Here is a 13,232-nt window from a genome sequence, read left to right as displayed (position 1 = left end):
AAACACCCGCTGAGCGAGTTCATTCAGACAGCACAGCCAAGTCAGCAGGATAGAGGTGAGCTGTAGCAAAGATAAAAGTCACTGCAGTGTTGATCTAACCGAACAAGATTTTCAAACCACTGAGTCAGTATTGCTGCTGTTATCACTTTGAAGGCACTTTCACACTGAATATGACGCGATAATTGTCTCCCTGCGTTGAAACACTTAGCATTTAATCCTTTGGATTCTCTTCCACCCGAGCCTCGTCTTTCATTAACTGGGAGGGAAGGTAGGCAGATCATTATCCCTACATATATATTCTTTCATCAATGTCACCCCGTGCTCAGTACAATCATCAGTGCAGCTGAGAGTTCAATTCTCTCTGGAAATGTGGGTTTGGAATCAGTGGCAAAGCTCCAAAATTCAGGTTTCTGCAAAGTTGAAACCAAATCCAAAACTAATGGGCAAATTTCTAAATACACTTCAAAACATGGGCAGCTTTTATCCATAATTTTCAGCACAGATCTGCTTTCTGACCTTACATACCATGGTTGAGCCAATACTTGGGGCTCAATTTTACCATGGTGGTAGATTGGCAGCGGGGGGGTGAAGGTGCACGTGGCAAACCCGCATGAACCAAACTTACTGTTTCCGACCCGATCGCATGCTGATTGATGATGATTAACGTCCTCTCCGGGTTTCACGCACGGCAGCGAGCCTGATTGACAGGCTGGCTGCCGTCAGGAGCTGCAACGTGAGGTGGGGGAGGCAAGAAAGAGAGCGCGAGGCGTCTTCTGGTGCTGGAACGGAAGACCGGGGTAGGGGGGGGGAGGAAAGAATGGAAGATCAGGAGGGTGAAGAGGGGGACATCAGAACGGGAGACATTGGACATCGGAGCAGGTTTCAAAGGTAGGTTCATTTAGTGTTTTCACTTCCTTCCATGGTATTTTTTATTTAATTTTCCCTAATCCGACCCATCATGCCTGGTGAAAGCGGCCTAAATAAGTTAAAAATCTTTCTAATCCCTTCATGTGTCGCAGGTAAAGTGCCTTAAGTACCTCAATGAGGTACATTTGGCTCTTTAACTGTCATTCCGCCGGCATTATTTGCCGGCAAGACTTCCGTTTTCGGATCGCCCGCGCACACAGGTGGGTCCCTGGGAAACTCGGTGGGTTGGAGCCAGCTTCTGAACCCAAAGGGGATTTCCCCGATTTTCAGAGCCACCCCCCACCCCCAATTGCCTCCTAAAATCAACCCCGAGGTGTCAGCCTTGGCTCAGTGGTAGCACTCAAGCCCCACTCCACAGTCTTGAGCACATAATCTAGGCTGACACTTCACTGCAGTACTGAGGGAGTACTGTACTGTTGGAGGTGCCATCTTTTGGACGAGACGTTAAACCGAGGCACTATCTGCCCTCCCAGGTGGACATAAAGGATCCCACGGCACTACTGGAAGAGGAGCGGGGAGTGCTTCTGGTGTCCTGGCCAATATTTATCCCTCAACCAACATGACTAAAAACAGATTGTTTGGTCATTTATCTCATTGCTGTTTGTGGGAGATGGTTGTGCACAAATTGGCTGCTGCATGTCCCTACATTATAGCAGTGACTACACTTCATTGGCTGTAAAGCGCTTTGGGACTTCCTAAGTTCTTTCTAAGGATTATCAAGAAGAATTGCCACCATTTTGAGTTGTGTTATACAAGTCACGTGGACAAAAGTAAACCCTGTAGCCACCTACAGAGTGGCTAACCCAATCGAATACCCCCATGCCAACCTCCCCCCACCCCACTAGAGTGCCAGGGGTTGAAATGGCGCCCCCCCCCTCCCAGACCAGCTGGATAGAGACTGCAGAAGTACTCATGCTCGCTGTTTTTACTTTAATTTGTTTTTCAAGCTCAGCACCGTGAGTCAAGTCAGCGCAAGGGATTGGAACACATTTTTTGCCCTGCTTTGGGCCACCACTGTTAACAACTAGCATCAGGTACAGCAGGAGTCATGTGCAGAGTAAGGCTCCTTCTGCCATGCCCCAAAATCGTACCTCCCAATCTCAGCCATGTGAATTTTTCCACCTCAAGGAGGGGCTAAATGGCCTATTCCTGGTCCTAATTTTCCTATGTTCCTCAACCGAGATTGTTTTCCTTATGGCAAAGAATGTTAAGGGGAGATTTAACAGAGGTGCTCAAAATTATGAGGGGTTCTGATAGTCAGCAAGGAGAATTGGCTAAAGAACCAGAGGGGAGATGAGATTTCTTTTCCCGGCTGCATATGGAGACACATGTCTTGGTCAGAATGGAGGTGACTGGGTAATTCCCCCGTTAATCATGCCTGGAGACAGCACTGCTGTATGTAATTGGGATTGATTTTACACACATATAACTATCCTCCATTCACTGCATTTTGCTGGAGAAATAACGCTGCTGTGGTCCAGAGACCCTGCTGTAGTTTTGTTCCTGAGTTCGGACACTCTAAATTAAAACCACAAGTCCTGCCCCTGCCTCTAACTCATTGGCTGACACAGTGGTGTCAATATTCACTCCATTTTATTTTAACGCAGCGAGTCGTTATGATCTGGAACGCACTGCCCGAAAGGGTGGTGGAAGCAGATTCAATTGTAACTTTCAAAAGATAATTGGATATATACTTGAAAAGGAAAAGTTTGCAGGGCTATGGGGAAAAGAGTTGGGGAGTGAGATTAATTGGCTAGCTCTTTCAAAGAGCCGGCACAGGCACAATGGGCCGAATGGCCTCCTTCTGTGTACCTTCATGGCCTTTTTAAATGAGATTGCCAATTTGCATCAAACTGTGGTCAGCTTTGGCCTGCATTGGCAGAAAATGGATTCAGGCTCCCTAAACACTTTACAACTAGCGCCAATCATTCATCCCATCGATCTAGCCTGGATTTACTATAGAAGTGAAAGGACTGTGTACGAACCTACTGGGCCTTTAGCCTTGCACGTCTGCTTAATGCAAGGGAAAACAGAATAAAGACCAAGACATATGTTTCCCTTTGTGTGTAATATCCAAGGATAAGATTAGCCAGAAACTGTAATCATAATGTCCTGGCTTCCAATTCAAATATCCACATTTGGGAAATATGACAGTCATTTCAACAGACCAAATATGGCAAAAAAACATGAGATTTACAACAAAGATGTTTCTGGGACCGTTTCAAAAGTAAACCTGTGTGTGTTAAAATCTTCTTATTACCGCTGTCAAACTTCAAACCCCTTTGTCAAACAGGTAAAGTGTTGATGTGAACAGATTTGGCAGAGTGTTGACATTTCTGATCGCTTTACTTCAAATCATTTGAGATTAGCAATTGAAACATCAGTAGTAAGCCAAGCAAATCAGTCAAACTGTACTTTGGCATTGTACACACACACATTTAGTCATTTGTAAAATCTCAGCAGCCACCGCACCCCTCCCCCGTCCCCCCCCCTGCTGAATCATGACGTATGTAACTACAGACACTGTTTGCTAACAGACTGGCCTCTTTACTTGCGTGCTGCTCTTTTGCTATGTAAACTGTGGTTTAGCCTTTGGCCCTCTTGAAAAGACCTTTTTAATCCACCAAAAAAAAAGCTAATCAGTGCAATGAAAAATGTTTTATTAAAGTGAAGCAAAAGGGCAGATAGATAATGCTGCTTGCAACCCCATTCAGAGGGAAGGCAGAAACTCACCTACAAACTGCACACCTGAATTAACCGTTCAGAAAAAATAATAAAAGCACGTCTGCTGAGGTAAGTTCGATCTGTTAAACTCTACTTAAATAACGATGTTAATTGGTGCTAGTGGTAGTAGAAATCAATATTGCAATTGCACACCAACACTCTGATGATTAAGATAAGTACAGTTATTCTCCTGCGAGATTTTCTCCCCTCCTCTCCTGAAGGCATTGACCGGTGCTGGGGTCCTCTGGTCTGGGGGTACCAGCAACCCTCTGGACAGCCAGATCATAGAACGGTTACAGCACGGAAGGGGGCCATTCGGCCCGTCGAGTGTCCATGCCGGACTCCAGGGTCTAGTTGACCGTTGTGTCATCATGGCGGAGCCAATCCTGTCCTCACATATTTTAGCAGGGATCAATGGGTAGAAATCAGTCGTGGGTCCCCTGGCCCATTTACCCCCTCCCTGCAGCAGGGGCACTGAGATCAAGTATAACGCCCATAGACTTGGGATAGAGTGTACGAGTAATTTGAAACACGACATGTGATGAGTGTAGCATGCTTCGCTGGAACAGGTGACTTTGGACCTATGGTTCACAAATCTCTCCACCACTGGGGTTTTCCTTGGATCTGTTGTAGATTGATCCTTGCGTCACATCTGGATCTGTTGTAGACTGACTGATAGAGATTGATTGCTACGATTAGTCAACAACTCCATTTTCGTCGTATTATGTGACTAACAGGATGGTAGATGGCGAACTAGATGGACTTTGTTCCTTTCTCGTCTAGCAATTCCTAAATTCCATAGTGTTTGCTCCCGCTACCGTTTGGTTAAGGGAAGGAAAAAATTGACAATAATTGCCACTCCTGGTCAGTATCCAACAATAGAATAGGATCAGCTGGGTTGGAGGTACATAAGAAAATTTTAAAGTAAATAAAATTAAAAATTCCTGAAAATTTTCAGGAAAAAAAAAATCTTACTTATTTCATTTGTACAAAATAACTAATGCATTGGATGCCCAGTGCGGAGTGTTTTTGGTCATTATCCCTAAACGTTCCAGCTTTCATTCCCAATTAGATTATCCCAGCTGGGGTTGCAGTAGGACTGCTACAAAGGGGAGGGGACAATTGGCTAGGGTTGCCACTCCTGATCACTATCCAGCAATCCCTAGAGGAAAGACATGTGTATGGACAGGATTAGGCCTGGCTGCAATGTCGCCATGATTGACAGCAGGGGTGTACTATCACCAGTTACACTCATATTTAATGAATGGGGACTTGGGCAAGGCACCAGAGGGTTTCTGGCACCGATGAAATCAAGGCCCAGCAGAAGCTAATGTATTCAGAAGAGGAGGAAGAGGACGATAGAACATTCTGAAAGAGAAAGATGAAAACAAAACTGCACTGGCTAGGGGTATCACTGCTGCAATATCGTGGTGATTCTCTCCCCTGCCCTGCCCCATCATCTCCATTTTCCACACAGTGGTTCTCCCCTTGGTAGACAGGGCACCACCTTACAGGCAGACGGAGTATTCACATATTTCTCAGAGACTGTGTAGGAGCAATGATGGATGGGGCCTAATGAAAGTCTCGGGTGTAAGAGAGGGAGCGCAAAGCCATACTCCTAAGGAATATAAGAGGGCATGAGGCAGCTGCACTGGCAGTAGACCAGTTGGTTTTTATCCAACATCAAACAACTTAACACTGGGTACAACGCACAAAATAATCAATCAACAACATTGAAACCCAGACATCACAAGTTGAATAATAATCCTCTAGTACTTGCACATGCAAATAAGATTAGAGTTTAGGGAAAGCTGGTCTGTCACATGGACTACTGTACTGAACAGCTTACTTTGCCGTTAATGCAATGCGACCAAAAGAGTTGTCCAATGTCTTGTTATTGGGATGTTTTATGACAGTGTGTGTGGCTGTACAACGGTTTTGTATAAAAAGTGTTTTCTGTCTTTATCATTTGGATTCATTATGTAGATTTTATGTAGGTTTTATTTTTATGTGCCTTCCCCAGTGTCTGATTCCATTATGGAGGTCCTCTCACCATTCATTCTCTACCTGCCCATTTCTCCAAGTGCTCTCCAAGTTATAACCCTAGTAACCCATGCATCTCTCTACGATTTGTGTTAACCTGCCCAAAGTTGTCGATATGTGCACATCTCTCTGTTCTTGAAAATTCTCTCTGTCTGCCCACCCAATCCCCATAAAGTCTGCTCACCTCTCCTTTTCTGTCTGTATCCCCTTGTGAGTCACCCTGGTGATCGCCATATCCATCTTACCATTTGTTCATGGACTTGTGCGCATTAGATTTGACTATTCCTCACCTCTCCCTGGGCCGCTATAGGACTGCACAGCAGTAATTCATTTTCATTATAATATAAATACTGCTGTCATTTTAATGATGTGCATAATTAAGTAAAATATATGAGTAGATGAAAAATTGCTATAGAGGTATTAGAAATCATAGAACCGTTTTAATAAAATACTATACAGAGCAGGTGTCAAATTTTAATTATATATATCACAACAAATATTCTAATTTTAAGCACAAAATGCAAATAGGGTATGTCATTTTATACAAGATTATCATAATGTAACTAGTTGTACAATATGATTTGAATTAAAAGTTCTGTGATTTATTATCTATTGTAAATAAATAGTGGCCTGATTGATTATACATGGAGCAAATAAATAAATATCTCTGAAAATGACATTTTGTGATGTAAATTTAATTATGATACAGTAATTATATTGCTAAAGTTTCAATCTCATGCACAGGGTATACTCATTTTAATCTTATTCCTTTCTATGAAAATTAGATTTCACAAATGTCACCTGAATGGTATTCATTCTATTCTGATTATTAACATGCAATTATTTTTGGATCACGTTACTGAGGCAAGTTTAGCAAGGATGGCCCTGAAATGCCATGGCCATTCGCCTGATCTCCTGCTGTAACTCCAGCAAGAGACCAGTGGATCCCCCAGAGAAACAACAACCACAACAACTTGCACTTATATAGCGCCTTTAACATAGTAAAAACATCCCCAGGTGCTTCACAGGATAGTTATCAGATAATATTTGACCCCGAGCCACATAGAGATATTAGGACAGGTGACCAAAAGCTTGGTCAAAAAGGTAGGTTTTAAGGAGCGACTTAAAGACTGAGAGGTAGAGAGGCAGAGAGGATTAGGGGGGGAATTCCAGAGCTTAGGGCCTAGGCAGCTGAAGGCATGGCCGCCAACGGTGCAGCGATGAAAATCGGAGCAGAGATCTTGGAGGGTTGTAGGGCTGGAGGAGGTTACAGACATAAGGAGGGGCGAGGCCATGGTGGGATTTGAACGCAAGGGTGAAAGTTTTAAAATCGAGGCATTGCCGGTCCGGGAGCCAATATAGGTCAGTCTAAACAGAATGAGCGCAGGCCTCATTTCAATATTCAAATGAGGCAGCTGTATTCATTTCAGAGCCGGACTCCGAAATCCATTTGCCCTAGTCGGAGCTTGCGGTGCGCAGACTCCTTAAAGTCGATTGCTGGAGGCCCCTCAAAGAAAGGCCCCAAAACTTGGAAAGTTTTTAGTATTTTGTGGAGCCAGTAGGAGCAGGTGTGTGCCTCCTGGCTCAAAAAAAAACAACTCCAGACAGCTACCACCCGCAGCTCGCCTGGTTTATTCTGAGGAGGCCCTGGGACAAATTTGCCTCGAACCTCGGGCCTCTCCGTTCCGGCCCGCCGTTGCTGCCGCCCCCAGAATCACGCCTGGTTTGGGGCCGCTAAAGAACGTAGGCCCCATTGAGTTTCTGAATAACATAATAAAAGAGACTTGGCTGTTATAGTATTAAGGTTGCTGGAACAGTGCGAGTTGCCCTGTGTAGATCCTTTCGCCGCTGTGAAGGCAGATGCCCGGTGTACCGCTGATGAAGGAACTCTTAATATCTGGGACGACAGCTGATGGAAGGCTTCAGCTGTAGGATCCATTAAAGAACATGTATCCAGGGCTCAGTGCCAACCGGAATTGGGTTGCAGGAAGGCCAGCAAGTTGCTGAAGCTCCAAACTTCCGACTGGTGGAGCCACCATTCGATGGGGTACGGTGTGTGCCCATGTCACGGTAAGAAAACAGGTGAAACCATCACCCACACGTTTTATGGTGAGTTGTTCTGCTCACTACGCTGCTGGTGAGGAGCTCCTGGTACTTGCTGCCCATCTAGTGAGGAAGTTGTCTAGGAACCAGCTAGTGACTATCCTCCTGGGTTGGGGTGGGGTGGGGTAGGGGGGTTTTAAGGGGAGGCAAGAAGGGTCCCTTTGGGGTCGAGGTGACTCCCAAGATGAAACACCTGGCGGTGGAAGTTCAGAAACAGGTCATCCCTCTATGTTAGATTCAGTAATCCCATCAGCTAGGCCTGAAGTATTCCAAGGCACTGTTGATGATTGACCAGCCAGCTTGGTGCAGTAATGGAACCTAGACAGGTAGGCCCATCAATGGGTTCTTCCCACTCAGTTCCCGATCACGCACCAAGCCAATACCATAACAGGTAGGCTGCTGCTAGCTGGACAAGCATCGGGAAACTTATTGCTAAGATGCATGGTTTTAGCTGGTCAAACTCCAGCAATAACCCTGCGCACACCTGGGGGGCACCAAGCTTTGTTGACCTGCACCTAAACTCTCTGGGCTTAGGTAAGTGGGGTGTGTCCCTACAGGGAGAGAGTGCACTCTCCATATCAGGCAACTGAAGATGCAGCCTGCGTGCAATTCTCAGCAGCTTGCTTTGGAGGCTTTGAAACATGGTTATGGGAACTCATCAATGTAAAGCCACTATTCTTGCCATGGGTGCACTGCCTGCTCCCGCTGTCTTGCGCCACAAGCATTTCTTCTTTAGGAGGATCGCAGCTATTTGCGGCCTAGCTACCATGCCCACTTGACAGACAGGCAGCTTGGGAGCAAAGCCTCGGGTTCCTGGCTCCAAACTGGCCATTCGCATTGTCTAGCATACATTGTCTAGCATTGTCCATGCAGATAGAACAACAAATAATCTGGCAACATTAGAGTACAATTCTCCAAACACGCACACACCCACATTAGATCTTACTGCATCCTTACATCAAACTCAGAAAATACTTTATTCTTTGTTTAAAAAGAAAGGAAGGCTGCAGCACAAGGTAAATTAAATGAAAAATATTCCACTGCTCAATCATTTCTTTTGTTCACTAGCTTTCTTTCATAGCATCAAAAACGGAGTTTTAGAAAAAAGTTACACGCAGAAGAGATCTGACTTCAAACGTTAAGACATTACATAGAATTTACAGCACAGAAACTGGCCATTCGGCCCAACCGGTCTATGCCAGTGTTTATGCTCCACACTAGCCTCCTCCCACCTTACTTCATCTAACCCTATCAGCATATCCTTCCATTCCTTTCTCCCTCATGTACTTATCTAGCTTCCCCTGAAATGCATCTATGCTTTTCGCCTCAACCACTCCATGTGATAGCAAGTTCCACATTCTCCTAATTTCCTTATTGGATTTATTAGTGACTATCTTATATTTGTGGCCCCTAGAAAGACGTATAGAGACGGACTGCTTTCTTCCCTTCACCCCCACCACAGTATAAAATTATCCATCCCACCTACTTCAAAAAGACGATTAATAACCGTATTGCTGTCGTTGTAAGGTGACTAGACTTGTAGCACAGTGCACACTTTGTACTAACTTTCACTGCAGTCGCTTCCTGAGGGTCACATTGTGACGATATGGGTGTACAGTATTTCCAAACAATCCACTTCAAAAAGAAATTGAGCATTTTCAGCTCAATAATAAAAGCAAGTGGAGAGAGTGGTTTCAATTTTTTTTTAATTCACATTTTCAATTTTGACCATAAAGGAGTTCTTGTTCCAGCGCCAGCAAAGGAAGCTGTAACGAAATAATTAACAAAGGAAATCACTCACCTCTTCCACAGTGAGAGGCATGCAGATCCTATATTCCTTCAGCAACATAATGGCGCTTCAGCCTGGAGGAATTACGAACTTGTTGAAGGCACTCTTAGGAGGATCACTTCTGAAACCACTGATGGTTAACTGAGGTCATACATTAGTCCCCTCGTCAGTTGACGATGTAAAAACAGTCCTGTCCGCACTACAATCTCTCGTGGCGAAGTACAGCAGCAAACACCAACACCGAGCCTCGTGTGGCAAGATCCCCAAAGCCGGGATTCAAAACTCAGCTTTGATTATTCTGCAGGGGGGAAAAGAAAAAGAAAAATACAAACCAATTTAAAATTGGTGATCGACGTTACCAAAAAAAAAACCATACAAGTCCCTTTGGCGTTTTAGTTTATTAAAATTTTTGTTTGAAGAACTTAGCAATGCTGTACTATAATGCTACTGCAGACATAAATATGCCATGTTGGCAGAAAGGGTTAGATTAATCTACCATGTTGTGGTAAAGGTCAAGAGAATCAGCTCTGGGAATGAGTGAGACAATAACGCAACTCGCTACCATTGTGATGCCAATCTCCTAGAACCTCATTTTGTCCTACTCCAGTAAAGGTAACCACTCCAGCACTTTCCCCAAGTCCAGCAACTGCAGTGGAAAGGAGTCCAAATGACGTCTGTAGCACTGAAAGGATCGCACACTTGTACTGCTTAAGCAAATATTCCAGTGTGTGAAATATTAGCGATCAATAGTTTCTAAAAATGCAATATTGATTTGCTAGCACATCAGCAATGATGATGTATTGAAAGGTTAGCCTTTTCCTGCAACACTCAATCTATTCGCTCCAGTTCAAAGCTGTGTTCCCTGTATATTCATGAGATAAAGCTATTTAAAAATGTCCAGGGTGGTTATTCAGGACAAGCACTAAAAAAAAAATTAATAATTGATCATTTGTAAAATCTAATTTGCTTCTGTCGGCAAGTTCTCCTCCGTGGTCAATCCCACCACAAACACTGCAGGAAAAGTAATTGGGGGGGGGGGGGCGGGGGCAATTTTACATCATGCAATTCTTGTAGAATACTGAGGATTTAAATAGCTTGTTACTTTCAATGTGTCAGTGCTGACGATTAAACTTTGCTCCTGTGAGTTCAGGAACTCCCAGTGAAAGCCTCCAAACCCTGAGCATGCTGATTGGACCAGTGATTGAACAGTAGCTAGTTTCAGCATTCTGAACCTGGCTGTCATCCTCCTCTTCCCGATTGCTCTCTGTGGGTTGTCGGTTAGCAACCATCAGCAAACACAGTCTGCTGTACAATTATTTCACCTAACTGGTAAGGGTTGTCATTGAGACGTTGCATCTAGTACATGTTGGAGCTAATTCACATGGAATGTACAGCACAGAAACAGGCCATTCTGCCCAACTTGTCCATGCCGGCATTTATGCTCCACACGAGCCTCCTCCCTCCCTACTTCATCCAACCCTATCGATATATCCTTCTATTCCTTTCTCCCTCATGTGTTTATCTAGCTTCCCCTTAAATGCATTTTTGCTATTCGCCTCAACTACTCGTTTAGTGCCACATTGAACAAAATTAAAACTAAAACAAAAAAAGGGCAGGGGTGGGAGAAAGGTAGTTTTAAAAACATTTGTGCAATTTGATCGTGCAATAGGTTCCAATTAAATCTAAACGTACTCAAGTTTTTAATTTGGAATTTACAATCAATTCAACCTGAGTTTATTTTTTCCCCTTACCAAAAATATTTCTGTAGCTCTAAGATTTACAAAAATAAAAATCATAGTCCATTTACATTAAGGATGTCCATTTACACCATAATAGTTTTTTTTAAATCCTGCTAAAATTGCAGGAACCTCTGACCAAATTGCACAATTTCTGACCATGCAATTTTGCTCTTGGACCATTAACAACGGCAATCTCCCACTTTTCACTGAGAGGAATTTCACCTCCTACTTAGTGACCAGTTCACATCACTGCACACTGGGTTCTGTCAGCAGCCAACGCAAGCATCTTCCTGCCTCCCAAGTCAACTTGCCAAAAAAAAATCCAGACTAGCAAAAATAACTAGCACTGTGGAACACCAGATGAGCTTGAAGTGAATACCATGTATTTCACAACGTATAGAGATCAGCCACTTTGAAAAGCAGTCCAGTATTACATCCATAACCTTCCCATACCAGGAAATATGTAGAGTTAATATACAGTGCTGCGCATATATATGCTTCCGTCTTACAGTTAGCCCTGTACATCACTTGAATTACTGGACCTGACTCGTGTATACGATGCTCTGATCGACAATAACGCTTTGCATCCCAAATTAAAGAAAGTACAATGTACATATATATATATATATATATATAGCACTTAAAAGCTGTATAGCTCAGTCAGTTAGAATACCCCATACGAGCTGCATTAATTCTCTACAATAACCTAAGTACATCTTAGCTACGTGTATAGTAATCGCATTTGAAACACAGACAGTAATGGCCACATCGTACAATACTGTGCTTTAAAAAAATACACTTGGTTTTTCAGTAATAAAATAAAATCTAAATACTGCACATGCCCCAAACAAAGAAAGACTGACCCCCAGATAATTCGCCAGAAAGTGTGTCCTTCGGATGAATCCGCTGCATTGGAAAAGTTCCACGCCGATCTGTTGTGCTTTTCTTCGATCTTCCCGCTAGCATGTGGAAGGAAAGGGGAGTTTCCAATTCTCTCAGTAAGAACCAGCAGATTTGCAAATTAAATAAAAATTGATGTCTTGAGTTTGTTCTTAAAGATGCATGCTCTGGCTTGGCAAGCAAGGGGGGGGGAAATGATACCCCTTTGTGTTCCTACGGCAGAACAAAAACTTTCTTACTGTCTCACGGAGGCGACCAGTTTGCATTATTTTCGATTCTTCCTATTTTCTGACCTTTGTGCGTTTCAATCCTAAAAGCAGAGAGGTGAAACTGACCAGACTGCTGCGTCCTTCAGCCCCGTTCAACTCTCTATAGCTAAAGAGCGTTGCTCTCGTGTCTTAACTCTTACTCTCTCTCTCTCTCTCTTTCTTTCTTTCTCTCTCTCCCCAACAACGTGATTGAACCTCGGCTTGTTGACGGGCTTTTTTTTTTACACACTCAGGACCCGCTGTTAGACCTCGAACAACAAGGGCCTGCTGGAAAATAAAGGAAGAATGAAAAGAAAGAAACAAAAAAAAAGCCCATCAGTGATTAAAAATGCAGCCCACAGCACTGGAGTGGGTTTTTTTTTTGTTTTGCTTCGCAGGCGGCGCACTGCCTCCTACGGGAGAGTCTCGACAACTGCTGCTAACAGCAGAGAGATGCTTCGTCCGACCTAAAGCTGCAAACACATAAAGCATAGCAACGAGGTGACTGTACGTTCAATAGTGACCGTGCCCTGGAAATACTGATGTTCCATTACACAGTTTGCACTTGAAGAATCACGTTACAAAGCCGGTCACTTAATAACAAAAAACACTAACATCCCCATCTCCCTGCAAATCAAGCTTATATTGCAGCTTTGCATATTTTAATGTGATCAGGTGCGTAATGTGTTCACCATGTTCAAACCTTCATTGACTATGTTAACATTATTAGCATTTTTTTTAATGCCCCACGGCTGTTTT

General features: G+C 43.7%; 1 protein-coding gene across 1 annotated transcript in view; it reads right to left on the bottom strand.

Moving 5' to 3' along the window:
- The window catches only part of LOC137340703 (cytoplasmic phosphatidylinositol transfer protein 1-like), a 166,286-nt gene extending 153,382 nt beyond the window's left edge, over positions 1-12,904 (bottom strand). Inside the window, exons 1-2 of the mRNA XM_068003380.1 lie at positions 12,189-12,904; positions 9,599-9,884 (exon numbers count right to left, since the gene is read on the bottom strand). Of these exons, the coding sequence (XP_067859481.1) occupies positions 9,599-9,646 (48 nt within the window). The 5' untranslated portion in view covers positions 9,647-9,884; positions 12,189-12,904. The remainder of the gene's footprint in view (positions 1-9,598; positions 9,885-12,188) is intronic.
- Positions 12,905-13,232: the final 328 nt, after the last annotated feature.

This window comes from Heptranchias perlo, chromosome 22, assembly GCF_035084215.1.
Source record: "Heptranchias perlo isolate sHepPer1 chromosome 22, sHepPer1.hap1, whole genome shotgun sequence".
In the NCBI taxonomy this organism is placed as follows: Eukaryota; Metazoa; Chordata; class Chondrichthyes; order Hexanchiformes; family Hexanchidae; genus Heptranchias; species Heptranchias perlo.
This window is presented reverse-complemented; position numbering and strand designations above follow the sequence as displayed.